The following is a 26,220-nucleotide window of genomic DNA, read 5'->3' on the forward strand; positions in this document are numbered from 1 at the left end:
TCGAGTTGTGTCGACTGCAATCTATCCATATAGAAGGATTGGGCTCAAACTATGTTCATTATCCATCTCTTTCTTATTCTATTTAGTCATGATTTTAGGAATCTTGATGTGCTCCATGAGTGTCTTTCTAAGCCCTTGTTGAATAAAAAATTTACATACATTGATTCTCCAAAGATCAAAATTCTCCGAATCATCGAACTTCATAGTTATTATAATCCTCATAAACTTCTGCTTTGATACCAATTGTTTGGAAAAGAGTGCTTTGAACTTTTCACTATGGAAGCATCAAACCATAGGAAAGTATGATGAACAATAAAATAACTCTAAAATAGATGAATTACTAATAAAGAAAACACCAAAATGTATGTGGTCCAGTTTAAGAAAGCCAACATCCATGGGAAAGGAGATAATCTAATCAAGACATGCAATAAAATGTCAAAGGTATTAATTCTAAAAATTTTGAGTTTGCCCTCACTCAATTAATAGAAGAGAAGCTTTAAGTCTATCATGACAAGTAAGAGAGAAATAACTTCTAAGAGATAAGAAATAAAGAGCATTTAAAAAGTTACCCACTTAAGAAGTTCCTTTAAAGGGGTTTATGATTTTGTCAAGATATACTTTGAACGCCTAAAGATGAGATTCTTGCGTGTTTTTTTTTTTTCATTTTCTATCTCCTTCTCTCCTCTCTCCTCTCTTCTAATTTCTTCTCAATTCCTTCACAAACAACTCAAGATTGTCTTATGCATCCAGGCTTCCATGCCAATTAAGCTTCCATAAATGGCTAGTAGCCCAATACAAATCTATCTAACTTGTAAAAAAATCACTGGACATATTTTCAAGTTTTCACACAAGAAACTTGATACCATTTCTAAGCTTTCACATAAGAAGCTTAAAGCCTACATCACCTTGTGATTTGTGTATGATAATTAGTCAATGTCTAAGAAATTAAAAAGGTTTACAATATGTCTTCTTGCTTCAAAATTGATGTGGCCCAGAAGAGATCAAATTTGAGCTAATGAAACAGTGGTTAAAACCCCTTCTTTATAAAGAACTTAAGTCTATGGTAGATGGTCAGCCACTTAGTTTTTCGACACTAATTTTTACCTACCTAATATGAAATTCAACCAAGTACTCTTATTGTCCTTAAAATTATTTTCTATTTTTTTTCATATTTGTCTAAATCTAGATTACATTTCTTGTACTTTATGATAGAGATGAGGAATTAACAGTTTGTATATTTGTACCCAAAAAAAAAAAAATATTTACTTGTCTCTTGAATAAAACTGAAACCTTTGAACAGATTATGATGGCAACGACATATCTCAAGCAAAAGAGATCCTTCCATCTGCAAATGATGATAGTTTAGTACAAGTTTTTACATACGAAGAACTTGTTGCAGCAACAAAAAATTTTAGTGAAGATTGCATTATAGGTTCTGGTGGAGCTGGAAGAGTGTACAAAGGAGAACTCCAGGGAAAAAATGAGGTTAAAACACCTTACTTCAGCTACAAAATAATTATAGTGATTTACGCATTTAATATTAAATCTTTGTTGCATAATGCTTAACAAAAGACATCTAATTTGGCAAGGTCATTATTTTGTAGGTTGTAGCTATTAAACAACTTAAGAGGAATGCAAATCAAGGGAGCAATGAACTCCTTGTTGACTTAGCCATGCTCAGACTCATTCGTCATCCCAATCTTGTAGAACTTCATGGATATTGTGCTGTAGAAGATCAAATAATTCTTGTATATGAGTACATGCCTTTTGGTTCTTTGCAGGATCACCTTCTTGGTATGTCTAATACTTCTTGGTATGTTTAATACCTCCTCTTAAGTTTTTTTTTTTAGTTTATTAACATTTATTTTAATAGGGGTCATTTATTTATCAAAATTAAAGTGACTAATTGTATAAATTTTTTTTCCATATTTTAATCACTTTGCTATGGAAAGAAAAGGACCCGAATATTTTTTTACATTTAAATTATTTTCTTATTATTTCGCTAAAAATGTTATCTATTTTTCACATGTCAATACTTATCAATATTTCATTTGCTTATAACAATGCAAGTATAAGTACATCAAAGAGCAAGAGAAAATAGGCCCTACAAAGCTAGTAAATATCTTCAACATCTCCTGGTTGGTTGCCTATACATAGAATATGCAATTAGTGAATGATGAATTTTTCCAATCATTTTATGTGTCAAAATGATACATTTAAAAGATGTTTTGGCAATATTTATGGGGATTAATATCATTTTTTAATTTAAAACACAACTAACCAAATGATGATGATTCTAACAAATCATGCTTTCTAACTTCTAGCAACCAAATGGGCCATAAATGAATTAGCATTGAAAGCTCCCAAAGAAGCCAACATAATCTAAAGACAACAAAAAATATGTTCTTTCATATGTATTAAAATCTTGCAAAACTTCCAAGTTTAACTTGATTCATCATAGAACATGTTTATCAACAATGACAGAGATGTTTCTTCAATTTTATAAGTAGTTAGGTAGTGTTCATCAAGCTATCACAAACATACAGCTTATTACTATGATAATGGTGATGATGTTTATTAAAGCAAAACATAGCCATATTAGCAATTAATTTCAGAAATGATTACGCAGATATAGTACCAAATAATATACCATTGGATTGGTTCACACGAATGAAAATAGCAGCAGGAGCAGCCAAAGGCCTGGAGTACTTGCATGATGTAGTCAAACCTCCTATAATTTATCGCGACATGAAAGCATCAAACATTCTTCTTGATGAGAACTACAATCCTAAGTTATCAGATTTTGGCTTAGAAAAGCCCACAAGAGTGATGGGAACCTATGGCTGTTATGCTCCAGAATATGCTTTCACAAGGCAGCTAACCAAGACAACCGATGTTTACAGCTTTGGTATCTTGCTTTTGGAGCTTATCACTGGAAGGAAAGCTATAGACATCGCTAGAACAAAAAACGAACAGTATCTTGCTCATTGGGTATGTTTTTAATTATTTTTAATGTTTGTTTTGTTGTTTTATTTTGAATGATTTGTTCTTAGTAAGCTAAAGATGAAACCTTAATTAAACATTTGTGAAATTAAATATAAAAGTTATTAATTAATCACTTCATAAGTTGACCACAATAAAGGATGAAATCTTAGGGCCCATTAACTTGGTGTATATATAAATTAAACTTATTTGATTCTATTATTTGGCTTAATATAACTAGAAATTGACATGATTTTGAACTTAATAAGTCTGTAATGATTTTTTCATATAAAAATGAGTAAAAAATAAAATCAACACTTTTCTAAATTGTTTGTTCTATATTAAATCTTATAATAAAATATTTACAAATATGCTTAACATCAAAGATAATCAAGTGGTGATTGAAAACAAGGAACATCAAAGAAATTGCTTTGCCAATATTTGATACTTATGTGTCATAAAGACCTTTCAAAAAATATCTAGGACATGAGATAATAAAATAATTTGCTAATTTTGTAATACTTCTATAAATTAATATCCTTTGCTCTTGTGATAGTAACATCATGACATGCAAATCTTAGCTCTAATAAATCATAAAGAATTAAAATAAACCTACATCATGGCGAAAGACACTGACATTAATGGTTAAAAATTATGATTAAAGACCAATGTCTCACTAATAAACACAAATGATAATTAACTTTTATTGAGTAATTGTGAACCTTTTTTCATGGAATGTTTGGTTAATGATCTTTCTTCCAACTTATACTATTTTTTTGGGCAATGCAGGCTGCAACTTTTTTTAAAGATAGAAGGAAATATCCAAGAATGGCTGATCCACTTCTCAATGGAAACTATCCAATTAAGGGCCTTTACCAAGCCCTCGCAATTGCTAATATGTGCCTTCAATATGAAGCGAGCAGTCGCCCTTTAATGAGCGATGTTGTTACTGCAATTGAGTATTTAGTGAAGCCAGAGATTGATTGCTCTGAGCTCTTAGAAAAACCTTCCCTTCCTCATCAATTAATGCCTTCAAATCATGAAAACCTTAAGTTTCAAAAAATTCCTTGCAATAGCAGAAGGCGAACCAGTACCAGGAGTTTAGATGACGAGTGCTTTCAATCAATATCAAGCGAGATTGAAAGCTGTGGAAATTTAAGAGAAGAAGGTGAACAAGTAGAAGCATGAAGGAACAATGGTCAATGTAGAATTATGTTAAAAAAGCTTGTCACATCAAGAGAATTGATAATCTTAACCTTAAGGAAAGCATATTTGTATGATCAAATGAATATTATGAACTTGATGAATATGATTTATTGTAATTTACAATAATGTTGAGCTTATACTAGCGGGGTGTGACATTAATAGTCTTGAACACCAACTTTATTCTCTTTTATCTATAAATTACTTTATTCTCTTGTACCTATAAATTACTTACAAACCATTGAATAAAATGAAAGTGAAACCCATTAAGAGGGGGAAAAGTTACAGCTAAAAGCTATGAAAAATAAACTTGAACCATTACAAATGCCAGATGTATGATAAAAGAAATTTTAAATCTTGATGGGGGTAAGATCCATTGAGGGTTTGATTAGGTAATGGCTTTCCTTGACCAATCATGAAGGTCAGTGTCCTATGGGACCAAAATAATACTAAGCATAACATACAACAACAACAACATCAAACCTTTGTCCCACTACGTGGGGTCGGCTACATTAAACATTTTTCTCCATTGTGTCATGTTAAAAGTTAAATTCTCATTTAAATCTAATAAAAAAAGATAATTTCTAATATTTTCTAACCAAGTCGTTTTAGGTCTATCTCTACCTTTCTTAACATAAGTCAAATCTAATACCTTAACTTTCCTTACCGGGTCATTGGAAAGTCTCCGTTTAATGTGACCAAACCATTTAAGGTGAATCTCTCTAATCTTATCTTCCACTGGAGCTACTCCAACATTTTCACGTATATGCTCATTTTGTATCCTATCTCTAAGGGTAAAGCTACTCATCCACCTAAGTATCCTCATCTCTGTAACACTTAACTTAGTGTTATGCTTCTCTTTTAATGGCCAACATTCGGCGCCATAAAGCATTGCAGGTTAAGAAATGAGCATATACGTTAAAAATACAATACAAATTTGTTTAGAGCTCTCAAACTATAAAAATGCTTTCAACTTCTTGCAAAATAAGATAATTAAGAAATTTGAATTTCTACATGCTTTTGGTTGTGCCTAATAGATTTGCAATTAAGGTTTTGTTTGGGACAGTTTTTTTATTGCTTTTTAAAGCACCTTTCTAGCACAATTTTTAAATTAGAAATTTTTATACTAAAAAATCTCAAACAAAGTCTAAGTCACTTCAAACAAGTGGAGCTCAATTTGAATGAAGCTTTACTATTCCAAGATATATCAATTTATCATGCTTATTGCACATCTTGTTGGATGACAAAGTTTGGGGATGATTTTTTTTTTCTTTGAAGATGAAATTTCGTGCCTCAAAATGGGGCATAAAATTTTAATGTCTCAATTTAAATCAATAAAAAGGTAAATCGACACATTTTTTTCGGAGATGATTAGAGGCTCAAGGCAAAAATAATGAACCTTGGTTGCTACTCGTAGTTATGTCCTTTCAAGATAGTTGTTACAGTATTTTTAGAAAAATATTATAGCCAAAAGAGAAAAATAATAATCTCTACATGATCGTTGGTGGGTATTCAAAAGATTTGAGAGGGGGATAAGGGGGATTTTGAAATTTTTTTTACCAATTTCAAATTTCAAAAGCAAGAAATTAATATCTTCTATTTTAAGATGGTTTGAAAAATTAAAATAAATCAAAGGAAAAAAAAATGGAACCATGTGGTAGCCTTGCTCATAACATGGATAATCAGACGTAATAGATGCCTCAGACTCAGTTGTAACCATTTGTGCTCATTTTTTGACCCAAAATTTTTTTTTAAGCATTTAAGTACTCTACGTAGGATTATTTTTAAAGTTTTGGATTCATTTTTTAGACTTTTAGACAAGAATGGAGCCTCTAGAGACAATTTTAAGCCATTTTGAAGGATTTTAAGTTGACAGTTTTAATGATTCTTATCCTAAATGAAATGTTGGCTCCAATGATAGAATAAGTTAGAATTGAGAGGGAAAAACTTCGTTCAAGGCCCCGTGGACTAGTTTTTGTTGACTTCTAGGGCTTGCTCATGCCTTAAAACTTTTCCCAAAATTATAATTTTATGTCATATTTTTTTAAGGATGAGAGCATTTACAAATTCATTGAAGTCAAAAAATAGGTGGCAACTGATACACTCCTAGAAAATTTAATTGAGAATGAATTTTAATTCAATTTTTATATCCAAGACATCCAAGTATTTGAGCAAGAAACTTCTAGATTTTATTTTGATATTATCCAAATTTCATTTTTAGTAAACATACATGCAATTTGACAAGTTAAAAATAATGACACAAAAAATGCCTCACTATTAGTTCATATGGAGCGATTATTTAGATCATGAATTTATTTTTCTTTCTGACGAAGGATGCTCGCCTTCGTTTCGGCTGCTCCGCTAGGGCTTTGCCCTAGCTTTTCCTTCGCGTTTGCCGGGCCGCTCTCTGGCGGGCCTGGCTCTCTTCTCGTTTCCAGGGAAGTTTCTCTCTTCTTTGTTGGTTCGGTTTTATTTTGTTGTTAGTTTTTCTTCCTCCAGTGCGTGCCGGGATGGCGCCGAAGTTTTGTGACCCTGATTTCTTAGGGGGTTTGCCTTCTTCGCGTTCATTTTTGGATGTTCTTTTGGATTTTTCTTCCTGAAATGAATTTCCTGAACATAGGGCATCTTCCTTTCGTGGCTTTCCATCCCTTTGGATATCGGATCAGGAAATTAAGGCTCTGGTCGTTCCTTTTCAGTTCTCTTTAGTTAGTTTTTTCCCTACCAAATGCTCGTCTCTAGATACCATACAATTTTTTTTCAATCTCAAGCTAAATGGGGAGTTTTCAGTGACATTGTTGGACCCGTCTCATGTCCTTATCAAGATGATTATTGTCGCATTTTTTGCCATAGATTGTATCTGGTTTATAATTGCTACATGAAGCTTATCAAGTGGTCTCCCCTTGTTGATGTCGGTGTTGAGTTGCCGGTCATCACGATTTTGGTCTCTTTTCCGCAACTGCGCCCTCATCTCTTCTCCTCACGTATTCTTCATGGGTTGGCCTCTCTGTTTGACAAACCTTTAAAAATTGATACAGCAACTTCTTTGGGTTCTAGACTATCTTTAGCTAGTGTTTTAGTGGAGCTGGATATCACTAAATCCTACCCTGATGAGGTCTGGTTAGGATCGGAGAAGCTAGGTTATGTACAGCAAGTGGTTATGGATGAATTCCCTCATTTTTGTACTTCTTGTCGGTGTATTGCGCATGTTGTGGGAAATTGTCATCCCAAGGTCGCTGGCCTAGATTATGCGCAATTATCCCTACCTGTTAAACCTCCTGTTGAGGTTTCTGTGAACCCTGTTTTCTCTGTGAACCTTGTTGTCCATTTCGTGTCGGTGCTTGAGGTGCATGGATTGGGTTGTGACGTTGGTAATCTTGAGGAAGATGTTGCTGTTTTGCTTCATGTTAATGAGCTGGGGTCTCTGGTGCCGAATTCTCCTAACCCTTTGCCTGTTATTTCATTGAACAATACGATTTTTGTTGATGAGGTTGGTGTTGCTGGGTCTAATGTGAAGGTTTATGTGGATAAGGTGGCTGGGGTCTTACCTTTTATTCAGGTCTCTCGGGCTTGTGCTAGTGCTGGTGGTCTTTTGGGTTGTGCTGTTAATGCGTGTCCTGTTTTGTCTATGGGGGAGGTTGTGTCAGCTCCGTGTCTTTTAAATGCTAATGAGATGCATTGTGTGGCTATGGAGGATTATGGTGATTCTAGCATCCCTAATGAATCAGGATTGGTTACACCTTTGGGTGTGGTGAGTGAGAGACCTGGTGTTGCTCCTAAGTTTATTTCTCTAGTTATGCCTTCTATAATTGGCCATTTTGTTGAGGTTCATGTTAATTTTGTTTCACCTAAGCCGTTGGTTGCTCATATGGGTGCCAATTCGGGGGAGGATGTTAGGATACAACTTGATTGGCTATAGTGTTCATCTGATTCGTCTTTGAAAACAAGTGGGAATGATGAACCTGTAATTGTTTTTCCCTTAAAGAATGATCATCCTGTTGTTTCAGTTTCCTCTCGTGGGAGGGGTAAACGTGAGAGGAAATAACTTGTGGGTTGGTGCTGATATTCTCGGTTGTCTTTGCTGCCTCTCGATGATGGTTGATTTTTGCATTGGTCGGGTTTTACTTGATGCCGGTTCATTGAAGCTTCGATTTAAGTTTAATGCAGGCCGTTTGTGTTGCTGGGCAATGATGTGGTTGGGGCTCACTCCTCCGTAGTCAATGCTCATGGCAACCTTTGGTGATGATTTTCTTGCTCGGTTGGGTTGGATGCTTCTTGTTTTACTATTCTCCACTCCAAATTAGATGGTCTATGCCTGGCTACGGTGTAGTTGGTAGCCTCGGCCAATTACTGAGCCCGTTGGAATGTAACTCCCTTGTTTCTTTTGTTGCTTTTTTTGTTCCTTTGCTCTTATGCTCCTTGTACTCCTTTTATATTTTTTGATAAAGTTTTTGTTTTTTGTTAAAAAAAAATATCGATGTAAAAGCTAGTAAACTTAACAATAATTATAATAATGGTGATGATAATTTAATCAACTCAATATAATATCAACCACATATTTTTCAACATGCAAATTTCAGGAAAATAAATTTCTGAAAAGTAAAATACAAAAAAAAAAAATAAAAAATAAAAAAGAGGCAGAGATCTAGATTCCTCCTCTCTAGGTATTGGACTAAACCTTTAGTGACTCTTCTTTATCCCCACAACTAGGCGAAGAAGCCCTTACAAAATCTCTTCCACCAATCCGGTATGGCAGAGGACTATAATCTTTTCACCCTCCCAATGAGCTAGAGAATATGGAATTATTTTTCACCCTCCTGGTGAAGACAAAGAACCTCGAATCTCTTTCACCTTATCCGATGCAGCGGAGTAGCCAGATCCTTTGATACCAAAAATAATATCTTTCCCAAGCTTCCCTTAAGAAAAACCTTGACACTTGGAGGAACTCAAGTGCATGTTCACCGGAGCAACTATGTGGAACTCCCTCTCACACTCCCTTGAAATCCTACAAGGATCTTCTCCCTCTCTCACAAACTCCACCCTTTCTCTCTCAAGTTCTAGGCTCTCTCTTCAAGCTTTCTTCAGAAGAAAATAACTCAATGAATGTTAAAAAGACTATTACAAAGTCTTATGAGAAAGCTTAAATAGATGGCTAAAAAAAATATTCAATTCTGCCGTCAAAGTTCGTATAGTACGATCTCAGGATCGTACAATATGATGCTCAAAATTTGACCTATTAGTATTATACAATCATCGGTTATTACAATTTTATTAGTTCAAATTTTCACTATTCGTACTGTATGATTAGTTCAATTTTGATTGTTTGTGTTGTTTGGTTAGCATTTAGTGCAGTATGATATGTTCATATCATATAACATATCTACTATAAGAATGAACAATATTACAATATGATTAGTTCAACCAAATTGCATTTTGTCCAGGATAAATCATGGGACAACCAAATATAGTCTCTATCGATTGTACGGTACATTCAAGTACGTACAATACAATAAAAAGATCAAAAGTAAACAAATTTGATTGAATAATTAATATCTACTAAATAATTGAATAGTTCATACACTTTTTACTGAATATTTGCAAAATCATAGCAAATGGATAGTAAAAAAGTATTCATAATTGAATATTTATTGCCATTTTATTGTCCTTTTGCAAAAACGCAGCAAAAGGACAGTAAAAGTGCAGCAAATTCAGGCGGTTCTCTCCGCCCAGTATCCGCACAGAATAATTTCTCTAATAGTTGGCATCTAATATCCACATCCACTAATATCTGATGCAGTTCATTTTTTCTCCTATTTTTATAAAAGAATTATCAGATCATAACCATCACATTAATAGTGGTAAGCAATATTGATCTACTCTTTTCATATTAGGAAGGAAGGCATATTAGCAAGCACACTAAAATATTATAAGATCTTAATAAAGAGAGTAAATTATGGTAATCTTAAATATTTGAATGAAATGAATTACACAAAAGAACATTGATGCAGCCATGCTCTTCACTGGCACCATTATTATCCACATCATCAAATCATAGGTTTTAATAATTAAATAATAGTAAATACATCGTAAAAACTTGTGTCTAGGATTTGGGATATTCTCATTTAAATTTCACACAATAAAATTGTTGTTATTTTAAAATCAGTATAGGATCAATCGACTTTGTCAAAATAAATTAAATGAATTAAAAAAAATACTTTGGTTGAATTTACATTAGAAAAAACTCATCTAGATTTTACATTCAAAGCCAGTTACAACATCGCTTTCTTGTTTTAAATTATGCTCTCCAAATATTAAACTTACAATTAAAGTATTTGTTCTTGTAGCTTGGGCATCTGAGTTCCTGCGCTGTTGGAGAGATCTATGAGCTCAACGGTATGCTTATTTTCCGAGATTCCTTCGATATTATGCTTGTTCAAGATGCTGCGTGATTCTCACAGGTTATGAGCTGGGATTTGTTTTCCATTTTTGGGGAAAATATGAGAGCTTGGTGTGTACTGTCGCAGTCATGTAAGGAAAACCCTAATGCAAGGAAATTAACTCTCGCTTTGCGATCAAGTTTTGGCCCTCCTGTGTCCTTTGTCGAGTTTTGTTGCTGAATGCTGATGGTTTTGATATATTTGATGATTCTATTCACTCACTATTGCCGGTCCATATCAGGGATTTGGTATCAAATCATAATCGCTTTTTACTTCTTGATTCAAGATTCTATTTTATCCTTAATGGAGCTAGGTTGTGGTGTTTCTTGGTAGCTAACCTATTCTTGGTTTGATGGTGTTGAAATGATTTATGATGATGATGATGATGATGTGGGCCTTTCATATTTGTTCTTTTTTTTGGTGTAGGACGGGTTTGCCAGTCTCTGGAGTTGATGTAGTTTGAGTTTAGGGTTCTTTTTGCCATGTTTTTTTTTTTTTTTTTAACGTTATTTCAATTTTCATGGTTACTCTGGTTTCCAGGATTTTGTTGAAGGGGATAGATATGCACATTGGTTTAAATGCTAAAATTGCTTGGGTCTTGGATTTCTTTTATGTGAAGGTCAGGTTTAAATACTAAAATTGCTTATATTTTAAAATTCCCTTGCTTTGGAGGTTATGCTTTATAGTTAACTAGAAATGAATGTGTTGTAAAACTAGGAAGTCTAAATTTAGAAAATATTATATTAGAGAGATGAAAAAGCTACACATAATTAAGATAAGATGCTAAAAAATAAACTTGGGTAGAGGATATGAGAGGCACTGAAAAAATGAGTAGATAAAATTAATGTCGATAATAAGGAGGAAAAAAGATAGGCCAAAGATTGCATCTCTTGAAATTGGGCAGATACATTGACATAAATGAAGCACTCAATATAAAGTTATAAACAAATGAAGGCTGAGGATTAGCTTTTGCAGTTACACCTTTTTTACTTTGAAATTTATCGGGTCTCAAACATGTTTCTGGAAGGGTCTATTGGAAATGCTATAGGCACAGAATTTGGTTTCTATCTTCCATCCTTTGGTTATTCTAATTTTAGGTGATTTTCACTTTCTTTTACATATTTTTTAGCCTCATAACCAGCCTCTAGGCATGGAAATGTTCTATGTATGGAATATATCCTGTTCTTGCACCATGTTATCTTTTTTGTGGTCATGTTCCCTCCGGCCAAGTTTTATTTCTGCTGGATCCTAAATTAAAGATCCTTTCCATCATTCTTTTTTTCTTTTTTATGTTTAAGTTGTCTTCGTCATTCAAGAATTTTTTTAATTACTGATATTTTCTTTGTTGACAGATCTGTTTTCTGCTAGGTTACTTCAATAATATGAAAGTTTAATGGTATGAATATGAAGAAATTTTATAGAAGTAGGTTGCAAATTTATTAACTGGGACTTCAAGCTTGTGAGATAGGCTTAACCTATAGCCGGATTAGTGAAATTTTTTGCTCAATATGTTTGGATAGTTTAAGTGAGGATGCACAAAAAGCATGCCAAATGTCATCAACCATTCCCCCTCGTGCGAAGTATCGGACAAATTGTTAGATGGAATACATTAGTACATTTTTTTTCTTGGGAACACCTTAAAAATAATTTTTAAAGGAACAACTCAACCAATTAGGTGATAATGACTGCCGCATATTTTGCTTGCAGTGCACCCCTAGTCACTTGATTATTAAGCAACTCGCTCATGTTGCTCAATGATTAGGTGATTAGCCTACATGCAGGCACATGCATGGCTAGCTAGTTGCCAATTGAATCCGCTGGCCTATAAGTTATATTGGCTTCACTGCTATGCTTTAAGCTCCATTCGTATGCATATATGATTTTACCAATAAGCCCCACCACTATTAGACATAGTCTTCCTTCTATTGGAAGAGTAACATGAAATGTGTATGTTATGCGTGGAATCTTATTGTATTGATCAATCTGGTTGTTATGTTATCTCGGACCTTAAATTTTGTCGTGTTCGCTAGCCGAATTTTTTTCTATACAACGCCCCGATGCTGTGTACTTGAGCGTCCTAGTGTTGTGTTCCCGAGCGCCCCAGTGTTGAACGACAAAGAGCAAAGCACCGCAACGATATAGATACGACACTGCAACGGTGCAAGACAGAGGCTTGATTGCCACAACGCCCTGTGGGCTCCGAAAATTCCATTTTAGTGCATGATCCCGGCCTCTCCGCACCATCCGTCTATTTTTTTCTTATAAGTATTTTTGTGACGATGATGGTAGAGAGTTTTAATGAGATTAGGTTCCAGGGAAATTTTCAGAAGGCAGATTGGGTTTTAGATAAGACACTATCCAGAGATTTCGCCCTCATTTTGTGAGGGCTTTTTGATCTGAGTTCTGTTTTCCTATAGGCGCAAGCCCCTATAGTTAATTACCCCTCCCGACAATGTTTAAAATTGCGTATTCGGGTATTGAGGCGTTTTTCATTCGTGAGGCGAGGCGTAAGCCTCAAGGTGTTTTGAGGCGTAAGCCTCAAAATCAAAAGATTGCGTAAACATAAAATGATAAATTTTTTATATACTAATGAGTGAATAATATAAAACATAAAAAAGCATAAGATATGAAGTGAAATCAAAATATCCCAATAATAAGACAACATTAAATATAGTTCAACACAAAATTCTATCTTTCTCAAATCCCAATATTCTTTTCATTAACATATAATTCCAATTTCCAAAAACAAATAACAATGACATATCACATAAGAACTCATAAGTCATCAACACTGTCACACTAAGGGGTTCTTCATTTGAATCATCATTATGATAAACTGCTCTCTCCCCTTCCTCCTCTCCTATAGAGTCCAATGTCGGGCATTTACTTAAATATTTATGTAAGTTTTAATATATATATAGCGTGAGGCGTAAGCCTCATGCCAGTGAGGCAAGGCAGGACTCAACCAAGTTGAGGCGCAAGCCTCATAAAAAAAACTCAAGGCGTAAGAATCGAGGCGTTTTTTACTGGAACTGCGCAAAGGCGAGCCTCAAGGTGAGCCTCATATTGCGCAATTTTAAACCATGCCTCCCGATAACAGGAGAGAAGTTTTGATTAAGGCTAGTCGTTAAGGAGGTCATATGGATCATAAATCCAATGTATAATAGCAACAATTTTATGGTTTGAATTTGATCTTTGATTTGAATTTTTGAAGTTTGGAATTTAGAGTTTATCACCGTAAACTTAAAACTGGTGGTGGGGGAAATGAAGACAAGCCCGATCAAGATCCCATGGTTCCGTTATCCCAGGCTGTCATGTTCCCTGGTCTACTTAATCAGAGGAGGTAGTTTACCCAACCTGATAGAAGGTACCTTATCGATAGCCATGAGTTGCTTCGTCCAAGAAGACCTTGTAGATCTGGGTTGATGTTTGTCTAAGGGATATATCTAAATCCACCTTAGCTGACATAGGGCTTTAAGCCTATCAGATATACCCTATGATTCATCGCTCAAGGGTTTGACGCCTTTAGGGAACATACGGGCTTTGGCCGTGATCATAATATAATGATGCCATTTTGCGGCAAAACCACCCTATTAGATGGCACGTGCCACGTCCCTGCTGGCAAGAGACTATTTGAGGATGAATCTTAGTGATACACCCGACATGCAATCGTTCTTTGTGATCTGAGGTTAATTTCAGATTTATCACCCCCGACAAATAGTTGTGGGAGGTGGATGAATTTTAGTTTTAAGTTTTCAATTGATGTATTTAATTTCAAGAATTTGGACTTTTGTTGGATTTGAGATTTGACTCATCCGGTTGAGATTTTCTGTCAACGCAGTCATCATCGGGGCGACATATAGCATTTGCATTTGTGTATTGAACCTTGTCGATTCTATCAACTTGCCGACAGAAGATCGGGTTCATACTTGACTTTACTTGTTGACCCGAGCAGCATCCCTAAATGTCACGTGTGTTTTTATAATATGCTCGTTGTGGCTCATGTGGGTATTTAGGGGGGCATTTTATTATTCAAATCAGTTCGACTCCAATCCTTTTTTGAGGGGGAGGGTGAGATTTGAATATTTGACCCGTGTAGCATTCTTGAATCGTTGGGTTTGGGACTTAGATGTGACGATTGAAGCACATGCAGGTAATATCTAGTTTAAGCATAGAATGTGCATTTGACCCTGCGCAGCATTCTCAGACATCGGCATTTAGAAATTTATTGTATTTGTTGGAGCACATGCGCGTATTATGTTTAGTTTAAGGGATCTTATTTAATACGTAAAAGGGGATTTTAAATATTTAAATTTGATCCATTGCACAAGTTATTTCGTTTAGAAAATTGCCCTGGATTTCTTTTAAAGGACTACGAACGCCTTATGTCTGCTTGTACACATGTTGCGGATCCGATGGCGTTACTCTAAATTAGGTTTCATTTGTAACACATAGAAGATATCCCATTGTCGTTATTATCCCACTCAACATAGCTTACAGTGAATGCTTGTTCAATAGGCATTAGAAGATCGTGCTAATATTCGTAGAAGAATTATCTTGCTTGCTATAGTTCTCCTATTCTCTCCCATAAATAGATTGATTTATTTGACACAAGCTCTTTGTCCTTGCTTGCAAACTAGTTGTTGTGGGCACTACGAATTCCCTATTCCTTCTCATAGGTGAATTGTAGTATGTTGTATTTTGCCTGTAGGTTGAAGAAAATAGTTTGACACTCTAACAATTTTAGACCTTGATGAATTGAGCTCTTTTTCCTCAAGTGACTTGCTCTACATTTTTAGTTGAAGACTTGGAATTGGAAGTCACATATATAACTGAGAGGAGGACCATCCACTTGTAAGGATGTTTGTTGAACATGAGATTTTGTTTCTTGTATTTTTTTTATCAATCATAATTGTTCAGTAGTTTGAAGAGCTGCACTATTAGAGAGCTATTGTGTGAACTACCACTTGTTGAAGAGCTTTTAGAAAGCTTTGAGGTTGTTTATTGGAGGTGGTTTCTTTGTTTGGAGAGCCATCATTTGATTAATTTATACATATGTTGGATAGTGGCGGCATTAATTAATTAGATTAATCAATTTAATTAAAGTTAATTAATCAATTTACTCAATTAAGTTATTAAATTGATTGTGTTTTTTTTATTTATGTTTGTTTGTTAATTAGTTATTTAAAGTAGATTGTGATTTGATTAATCAATTAAATTACAATTTCATTTTTAAGTTGATTTTAATATGCTTGATCAAATTATTTAAATGATAAGAGTTTATTAATTAATTAAAAGAAGTTACTATTTCATTATTCAATTTAGTGTAGTCAACTTAAAGACTTAGTTTTAGTTATAATTTAATTGATTATCCAGTTTATTCATTACTTATTTACTTTAGTAGATTAACTGTTTTAATTATATCTTTATGCTAGATTAGTTAATTAAAATTTCTGATTTGAAGTTTTGTGTTTTAGATGATTTAAATTTTAGGCTATTTAATCAGTTATTATTTATTTAGATTTCTTTTGATTGGCCACTTGAATTTTAATTGTAACATTTCATATTAATTAAATCTCTCAAATGAATATTCTCCAATTTGCCTTAGTCCAAAATTTTCGAGGAAATTTCGGCAGCCTCCTGGCGTTCCCTCCCCGATGCCGGGAGGTAAGGGAGTGCTCGACTCGGTCGGATCAAATCGATGGCGAGGATATTTGGGAGAGCGAATCGATCCCATAAAAAGTCTTCAAGTCTTCTAATGTGCGCGACCTGCTAATTTAAGCAATTTAATTTAATTTTAAAAAAAAATTTAGTCCCCTCAAAAAGCTGGCAGCCTTCCGGCGCCCCCTCCCCACGAGTGGAGGTTGCGGAGGGCACTTGCCATTTGGCTCGACTCGAAACGACATCCTTTCATTGATTGAGGGTACTTATGGTCAAAAGAAAAGTAGAAGTATTGGAAGGAGAGATGCCAATTGACATTTTATTATGTGGAAAAGATTTCAGAGTTCGAAAATCAATTCTAATCTGTCCATAAAAAGATGGATGGAAAGTTTGTCGTCGTGGAAGAAATGCTGAGGAAGTTGCTTGATGCCCAACCTGAAACGTCATCGTCGGAGGCGAGGGGATCCACCAGTGGCCAAGGAAGTAGGGGGAACCCTAATCCGATGAAGGGAAAATCAAGAGGTGGAGATTTTGGAGGGAGAAGATGGAATGCCTCCCTTAGAGCCTATTTCTAGGGGGAAGATGAGTAGTGGGTATGACCCAAGGGGTTCTGATTTTGTAAGAGGATGGGCTGATCATGAGCGGAGTGCTAATTTTGAAGGAAGAAGTGGGAATAGGAGGAAAAATTCTTGAGAGGCTATTTTGGAATTTACTTCATTATTGTATGCTTCAAGTAGGATTTTTTCCTAAGGTTAGGGTTATCTTTGGTTTTTGCTGAAATTAGATTGTTCTATGGATTGATTATGCTCTAGCAAGCGGCTAGAGATTAGGAGAGCCGGATCTTCTTATCAAATTGAAGATTCCATTGTATCTTGTTCGTTTTCTTTCATATTTCATCAATTGAAAAAGTTTTCTCTCGTTTTTTCTCAATCGTTGTTTGGCATTTGCTGAAATTCAAATTCAACCAAGAGTTTTCTTGGCTTTTTACAGGCTTTTCCTATCAAATTGGTACTAGAGCAATTGATTGAGGGTACCTATGGTCGAAAGAAAAGTAGAAGTATTGGAAGGAGAGAAGCTAATTGACATCAGATTTTTTGGAAAAGATTTCAGCATTCGAAAATCAATTCTAATCCGTCCATGAAAAGATGGATGAAAAGTTTGTTGTTGTGGAAGAAATGCCGAGGAAGTTGCTTGATGCCCAACCCGAAATGACATTATCGGAGGCGAGGGGGCCCACCGGTGGCCAAGGAAGTAGGGGGAACCCTAATCCGATGAGGGGAAAATCAAGAGGTGAAGATTTTGGAGGGGGAAGATGGAATGCCTCCCTTATAGCCTATTTCTAGGGAGAAGATGAGTAGTGGGTATGACCAAAGGGGTTCTGATTTTGTAAGAGGATGGAATGATCCTGAGCGAAGGAGTGCTAATTTTGGGAAGAAGTGGGGATTTCGAAGAAGGTTTTGGGTGGGAGAAAGGAAGATCGGGAGACCCCTAAAAATCAAGAGGTGAAGATTTTGGAGGGAGAAGATGGAATGCCTCCCTTGGGGAATGAGAGGTTATGGATGAATTAGGGGGAACGAAGGTGATCTGAAGGTAAGGAACCTAAAGATACCCCTTTTTGAGGGAAAGGATGCTTATGAATTGATTTACAAGGTGGAGAGGTATTTTGCCGTCAATAGATTGACGGAGGAGGAGAGACTAGCGGCAGTTGACCTGTGTTTGGATGGGAACGCATTGACATGGTACCAGTGGAGACACATGAGATGGCCCATATGGAGTTAGAGGGAGTTCAAGGACTATTTGTTGGAATGTTTCTGAACCAATAGAGGAGGGGACTTCTATGAGCAATTCTTCACTCTGACATAGGAAGGCTTTATGGTAGAGTACCGTGAGAGCTTTCAAGTATCTTATTAGTTGACTGGACCGTCTTTCTAAGAATGTATTAGAGGGAAGCTTCATGAAGGTGCTTAAACTAGAGATATGGACGATAGTTAGAGTGATGAGGCCTCATGATTTGGAGGAGGTTATGGAGTTAGTGGAAGATTAGAAGCACCTGGAGAGGGAGGTGGGCGGAGACAATAGTTCAAGAGGATGGTACAGGATGACCACTATTTTTTTAGCACCCTAGGGGATGTCACTGAGTACCTTCGAGAGACCCCCAAGAAGAAAAGCCTGTAGAAGGAGGAATTAGGGAAAATTTCAAGAAGCTCACTAAGAAGGCAAAGCAGGAGAAGAGGGTGAAGGGATTGTGCTTCAGATATGATGAGAGGTATACATTGGGGCATAGGTGTAAGGACTGAATTCTTCAAATTTATCGTCTGTGATGACAACAAAGATGAGGAGGGAGGTGGGAGCGAGACATTAATATAGAAGGAAGAGCTGTATCTAGGCATGACAGAGGTTTCCTTGTACTCTGTGATGAGATTCACTCCAAATTACATCATGAAAGTGAAAGAAGAAATAATAAAGAGGGAGGTGGTGTTGATGGATAGTGGAGCGACCTACAATTTCATCTCCAACTAGGTTGTAGACCAATTGGGGGTGAAGATAGTGGACACATGGTGCTATGGAGTGATGATGGGCACTGTGAAAGTGGAGTTAGGTAGAGGAGTGTGTAGGGGAGTGGTCCTGACCATACAAGTGGTCCAAGTGAGGGAGGACTTCTTGCCATTGGAGTTAGGGAGCACTGGTGTCATCTTGGGTATGAAATAGTTACAGACCTCGGGGGATATCAAGGTTAATTAGGGAGCATTGATGATGGAGCTGGTGATGGAGGGAAGAAGGGTGATGACCGGGGTGTTATAGGATTCTCCAAAGTCATGGTATCACTTAAAACTATGGTGAGAACCATACAAGAGGTGGGAGGAGGATTTCAAGTGGAGCTACAGTGCTTAGAGGAGTTCAGATTGGAGGAGGGGGGAGACATTCCTCCTTCAACACAACCGCTTATACAACAGTTCGATGAGGTCATTCAGCAACCTCAAGGATTGCCACCATCAAGGGAGCAAGAGTATGCTATCACCTTAAGGGAGGGGGTGTCACCGATTAGTGTCAGGCCTTATTGCTACCCTCAGATTTAGAATGATGAGATTGAAAAGTTGATCCAAGAGATGTTTGAGAAAGGGATCATTAGGCTGAGCAAGAGTCATTTTTCTAGCCCAACTTTACTAGTCAAGAAGAAGGATGCTAGATGGAGATTCTGTGTGGACTACTAGGCCCTGAATTAGGAGACTGTGCCAGATAAGTTTTTCATTCCAGTGACAGATGGGTTGTGTGGAGCATGGTATTCATGAAGATGGATCTGAAGTTGGGTACCATCAGATCTAGATGAGAGAGGATGATGTCACGAAGACTGTATTTAGGACACATGCGGGACACTATGAGTTCTAAGTTATGCCGTTTGACCTCACCAATGTCCCTACTGTTTTTTAGTCCCTCATGAACAGGGTGTTCTGACCATACCTCCAAAAGTTCATACTAGTTTTCTTTGACATCTTGGTGTATAGCATGTCAACTGAGGAGCATTTAGAGCACTTAAGGGTGGTCTTAGCAGTTAGGAGCATCAACTGAGGGCCAACCTGCAAAAGTGTTGTTTTGTACAAGCCATGTGGAGTATTTGGGGCATCTCAAGAGGGGGTGGCCACTGTTCAAGCCAAGATTGAGGCAATGCTGAAATGGCCTCTACTTAGAAATCTGGGAGAGCTGATGGGTTTCCTAGGTGCTACAGGAGATTTGTGAGGGGATACAACATCATAGTATGACCATTGACAGAGCAGCTGAAGAATGATAGCTTCTTGTGGGAAGAGGCAGCTACTAAAAAATTTGAGAGATTGAAGAAAGCCATGACCACGATACCGGTCCTGGCCCTACTAGATTTTAGTCAGATTTTTATGGTAGAGACTGATGCATCAAGCTATGGATTGGGGGCAATGTTCATGCATAATCACAGACCCATAAGCCCACTTCAGTCACGTGTTGACAGTCAGAGTTAGGTTGAGGTCAGTCTATGAGGAGTTGATGGCCATTATGTTAGTTATTCAGAAATGATGGTCTTACTTGTTGGGCTATGCTATACCAGGGAAGGTTTGTGTCACCATGGACCTTTGTCCATATTCCACACTTGCTATAGGAGTTCCATGGGAGAGCTGTTGGGGGGCATTTTGGTGTGTATAAGACATACAGGAGATTGACAGTAGAGTTGTACTGGAAGGGGATGCACAATGATGTGGAGGAGATGGTGATTAGATGTGAGGTATGCTAGAAGAACAAATATATGGCCATGGCTTTAGGGGAATTGCTTTAACCTTTAGCTCTTCCAGGCAGACTGTGAGAGGAGGTCACCATGGATTTTATAGATGGGTTACCCTGATATGAGGTGTTTACAATGATTTTGGTGGTGGTTGACAGTTTGAGTAAGTATGCTCATTCATTACCCTATGCCATCCTTACACGACATAGATAGTGGCAACGGTATACATCAGAGATCGAGTTAGTTTGGCTGCATGAGATGCCATAGTCTATAGTGTCAGATCGAGATAAGATATTCCTTAGTCATTTTTTGAGGGAGATTTTCAAGTTGCATGGGACAATATTTAAGAGGAGCATCGCTTGCAACCCCTAGACAGACGACCAAATGGAGGTGGTAAATAGGAGCCTGGAGACTTACCTGTGATGTTTCACTTCGAAGACACCTTGGCTATAGGCCGATTTGGCTATCATAGGAAGAATACTAGTACAGCACTTCATATCATTCGACATCTCAGATGACTCCTTTTAAAGTATTATATGGAAGGGACCCGCCTCACTTGGTACACTTTAGGTTGAGCAGCATACCAGTTTCTTCAGTGGAGTATTTCGAGGAGAAGAATAGACTGTTGGATGAATTTAAAAGATACTTATTGAGGGTTTCACAGATCATGAAAAAGCGGGCGGATGGGCGCATGAAGGATATCTAGTTTGAGATATGGGATAGGGTTTTTTGAAGCTTTGTCCCTATAAATAAAGGACGGTGGCTAACAGGAGAAATGAAAAGTTGACCCTGAGGTATTTTGGCCCTTATGAGATATTGAGAGGATCGGAGCTGTAGCTTATCGATTGAGGTTACCTCCGAATGCCACTATAAACCCAATGTTCCACGTATCACAGTTGAGAAGAGCTATTAGGGATCGTGCAGTTAGTTCAGAGCTACCCGTCACACTGACAGAGGACCTAGAGGTGGTGTTAGAATCCCTGAAGTTGAAAGGGGTATGACTGAGAGAAGGAATGATCAAGGAAGTGCTGATAAAATGGAAGAACTTGCCTGACTATGATATTACATGGGAGCCGTACCAGAGGGTGAAGCATAAGTTCTCGTTTTTTCCATTATTTCACCTTAAGGATAAGGTGGGTATTTGGGAGGGGGGTATTATTAGACCGGTTCAGCCAGTCCACCCTGGATCGGCTCGTGTATACAAGAGATAGAACAAGGAGTTCTGCCAAGGAACTCCAGCCTCCACTAATTAGCGGGCCCAACAGCCGAATGTAGAGGAAATTCGGGGTGGGGGTGGGGGGTAGGAGAGAAAAGTCAAAAGGAGGGGTTGTTTTGGAATTTACTTCATTAGTGTATGCTTTAAGTGGAATTTTTCCCTAGGGTTAGGGTTGTCTTTGATTTTTGCTGAAATTAGATTATTCTAAGGATGGATTGGGCTATAGTTAGTAGCTAGAGATTGAGAGAGTTGGATCTTCCTCTCGAATTGAAGATCCTTTGTATCTTGTTCGTTTTCTTCCATATTTCATCAATTAAAAAGGTTTTCTCTTGTTTTTCCTCATCGTTCTTCTCAATCGTTGTTTGGCCTTTGTTGAAATTCAAATTTAGCCAAGCATTTTCTTGGTTTTCTATAAGTACTTCTTATCACCCCTTCCCCATTTTCCTTGCTTGTCTAGGAGAAAAGAGGAGAGAAAGGAAGAGGTATGAGGAAAGAGAAAGCATGGATCAAGGTGATATTTTTTGTCACTCAAATTGAGATGTAATAGATATCATCACTCTAAACATTTTGAGTGGTTTATATCAAAATGTTATTGGATGATTTTGCTTATATGTTATTTTAATTGAATTGAATAGTATAATACAACAACATCAAGCCTTTATCCCACTACGTGGGGTCGACTACATGAATCCTTTTTCTCCATTTTGTCCTATTAAAGATCAAATCCTCGTTTAAATCTAATAAAGAAAGGTCATTCCTAACCAGATCTTTTTTACATCTGCCTCTACCTTTCTTAACATAAGTCAAATCTAATACCTATACTCTCCTAACCGGGTCATTGGAAGGCCGCCGTTTTATGTAACCAAATCATCTAAGGCGACTCTCTCTAATCTTATCTTCTACTGGAGCTACTCCAACCTTTTCACGTATATGCTCATTTCGTATCCTATCTCTAAAGGTAAAGCCACTCATCCACCTGAACATCCTCATCTTTGCCACACTTAACTTAATATTATGCTTCTCTTTTAATGGCCAACATTCAACACCATAAAGCATTGCAGGCCTCACTACCATCTTATAGATTTTTCCCTTAAATTTGAGGGGTGCTTTTCTATCACACAACAAGCCCGATGCATCCTCCACTTCAACCATCTAACTTGAATTATGCTGATAATTTTCCCATCTATTTCACCATCACTCTGAATAAGAGATCCAAGATATCTAAAACGTGTACTCTTATTAATGACTTAATCGCCCAAAGTCACAATCCCCTCACTAGGTTTATTACTACTAAAATTACACTCCATATATTCCGTTTTAGATCTACTCAAGCGAAAACCTTTAGTCTCTAATGTTGACCTCCATAATTCAAGTTTACTTTCAACTCCCTCTCTAGTCTTATCAACAAGAAGAATATCATCAGCAAAAAGCATACACCAAGGTACATCCTCTTGCAAATGTCTAGTGAGAACATCCATGAATTGAATAGTATAATATTAAATATAAAATAACCAAAAAATCAATGTATTGCATTTGGACATAAAATACCTAACATTATTATTATTTTAGTTCAACATACATGTTTGGCATATTGTAGGCATATTGATGACTGATGAGTATAATGATAGTTACATTTGATATATATGATGTTTGTTATTATACTATATATGATATGAATTTGTGTAAAAGCAAGAAATACTAGCTGAAAATGATTGACTGATTCAAGTTGGCTAGATATATATTGTCCTGTATAGGAGGATGAGCCGATGAATTTTCTTTTAAATAAAGTTTGTGATGCAATCCTAAGTGATATGAAAATGGAGGTATAAGGAGATAGACTGATATGATATGATACGTCGTCGGACAGAAAGTGATGACTTCTTCCATGAAATCTATATGATTTGTGATATTAAATTAATTCATTATAATATGAATGATGTGATTGAGATTGATTCATGTATGATTAACTTATAGGACTAGATACAGAAAAAATACCACAGGTGGTCAGATGTTCTATATTGCTTGTATAGACATATGACATGATATGTATATGATTCAGGATATGACTGATACAAATATATGATAAGTCTGATAAGATTGTTTTAAGGACATGATATACATGATATATTGCATTTGATACATTACATTTATACATAAGTACATGTCTTAATATTGTACGATACTCATAGAACATATATAAAACACTTGCTTAATATTTTATGTATACTGATACACATAAGGTGACATATAATTTGAGATAAAAGATATAATTTATAGGAATGATACAACTTATTGATCTTGTGTATGACCATCGATCATTGATTATGAATTTCATTGCTTAAGTTGATTTTTATTGCTCATATGAAATGACACTGTTGATATTGAATGCTAAATGCTTACACTTTGATTGAATGATTACATGCATATTGCTTGTATTGTCTTGCATTAATTTCAGTTTGTAGGTTCTGATAACTTATTGAGTTGTTAGCTCACCTTATAATTTTTACATGTTTTTAGGAAGCGGTCGGGGTTTAGTGGAGTAAGGCGAATCAGGATTCAGGTTTTGTCTTGTTTTATGTATTTTGGTTTTATTTTTTTATAGCCATGAGATAGAGAAACTAATTTATTGATTTGATCCCCTGACTATTATAAATGAAATTTTGATGACTGCATATAAAAATATTTTGATGTAAATGATTTATAGTTGCTTTGCTAGTTTTTATTAAATAAATGAGATTAGATGCTCTTGTAGATTAGTAAAGAGATAAAATAGTTCATTCTTTCAAAATTAGATCTTGGGGTGTGTGGTATAACTTTTGAAATAAAGACATTTATCCCATTTGTGACTCTTCATCTTCAGCATATTCCCAGGGTGATTTTTGGCTAAATACCTTCATGTCTCTTTGCAACTGCAGGTGTCGAGCTGTGCGCATTAACTGGTATGACTTAGTTCATGCATTAGTTGGAGCTCAATCTACCGGTATGACCTATTAATTATTTACTATATTTCACTTTAAAATAATTTTTTTCGCTAAGAAATAAAGTCTTGCATCTGGAATAAGGTATACGGGTGAACAGCCTATATGTTCAGACATAAAAAACCAATTTTACAGGTATAATATATATATTTTTTCTGAGCGGGTGAATCACGCTATTTTGTTGAGTTCGTGGATGGTGAGGACTGAGAAGCTTGGTGCGGAATAGAAGCAGTTTTCACATAAGCGGCTGACAGGTCACGCTACTTTAAATATGGATTTATTTTAGAAATATGTAGCATCTCTGATTACCTGGCATCCATTTGGTTCTAATGTGGAGGATATTTTGTGTTCAGGACTATTCACATCACAGCCTTAGATCCATCCTTGTTTTTTACAACAAAAGTTCCTCCTGTTGTCATACAAGATCATGACTCAGATTTCTGAAATCCCTGAAGAAAGTGGTGATTCAATCAAGATTGGAACTGTTGGCACAATAAGCTCCTTAATGTCTCAAGAACTAAACTCCATGAACTCAACCCAAGTAGTAGCTTCATCCTATCAGAAGAAAATTTTGACGACTCCTATTTCAGTACTCTCTGCTGATGCCTCTAAAACAACACAGCCAAATAACATTCTAGCAAATGAAGCCAGCAGCAGCAACAACCACAATACTCACCACCTTTCTACTGCCCAGAAGCCCAGGAAAAAACCTCTGAAAAATGGTCAGCGAGGTCCAATTACGACCAATGAAGTTCAGACAGATAAGAAGACAAGAAGAAACAAGAACTGCAAGAAAGGACGCACTTACATAGTCGAAGTTGTGGATGTTAAGTGCAACAACCCTATGAGCAGCAGGTTGAAGAAGCTTGGCTTCACCAAACTATCTGAAACAATTGGTTAGTCTTGCACGAGCTTGTTTCCATAAGTTACTAGTTTTGTGTAGCTAGTTTCCTTCTGCATAGCTGATCGCAACATTTAAGCAGACGCCGCTGCTAGCGAGTGGCTTATTCTTTTGCGTTTTGTAATTATTTAAGACTACTGGAGCCTATGCCTTAATCACTTTCTTTGACTTCTGAGAGCTCCTGGGATGATCTCAAACAAGCATTCAATCTTCCTAGGACCAAGGTTCTGATAGGGGTGTCAATTCGGGTCGGGTTTGGGTCGAACCTGACTTGACCCAACCTTAAACGGGTTGACACTAACCCGACCTGATTTTGCAAATGGGTCAGGATTGTCAACCCGGATCCGACCCGTGTGGGTTACCGGGTTGACCCGACCCGACCCGCGAGGGAGGAATGGCGACATTCGGCTCTCAGGCGGAACTGCGGCGGGCTGGCAGCAGCAGCTGGTGGTTGTCCAGCGGCGGTCTTCGGTCCGACAACTCGCGGGCGTCCAGAAGACTTTTCGGCAGCTCGGGTCTACAGCAGCGTGAGACGGTGCCAGGCCGGCAGCTGTAGCAGCGACAGCTCGAGTGGGACGTCGGGACGGCAGCATCAACCG

The 26,220-nt window shown here is 36.7% G+C and overlaps 2 protein-coding genes across 2 annotated transcripts; both read left to right on the forward strand.

Annotated features, from left to right (window-relative positions):
- Positions 1-1,300: 1,300 nt before the first annotated feature.
- LOC110106548 (probable serine/threonine-protein kinase PBL7) lies at positions 1,301-4,170 on the forward strand (the record flags this gene model as incomplete). The annotated part of the gene is made up of 4 exons (XM_020836482.2): positions 1,301-1,485; positions 1,605-1,794; positions 2,630-2,991; positions 3,772-4,170. Coding segments are annotated over 4 exons (1,136 nt in total), but the record flags the coding sequence as incomplete, so codon positions are not given.
- A 6,299-nt stretch (positions 4,171-10,469) lies between these two features.
- LOC110106542 lies at positions 10,470-25,796 on the forward strand. Its single transcript, XM_020836473.2, has 4 exons — positions 10,470-10,575; positions 24,658-24,722; positions 24,856-24,974; positions 25,074-25,796. The coding sequence occupies exon 4, from the start codon at positions 25,148-25,150 to the stop codon at positions 25,619-25,621; it is 474 nt and encodes a 157-aa protein (XP_020692132.1). The 5' UTR covers positions 10,470-10,575; positions 24,658-24,722; positions 24,856-24,974; positions 25,074-25,147; the 3' UTR covers positions 25,622-25,796.
- The last annotated feature ends 424 nt before the right edge of the window (positions 25,797-26,220 follow it).

The sequence above is a fragment of the Dendrobium catenatum genome, unplaced genomic scaffold, assembly GCF_001605985.2.
Source record: "Dendrobium catenatum unplaced genomic scaffold, ASM160598v2 fragScaff_scaffold_362, whole genome shotgun sequence".
NCBI classification, from domain to species: domain Eukaryota; kingdom Viridiplantae; phylum Streptophyta; class Magnoliopsida; order Asparagales; family Orchidaceae; genus Dendrobium; species Dendrobium catenatum.

Bases quoted from the DNA above. Each gene is read 5' to 3' on its own strand.
- LOC110106542 (XM_020836473.2), top strand. From the start codon at position 25,148: ATGACTCAGATTTCTGAAATCCCTGAAGAAAGTGGTGATTCAATCAAG.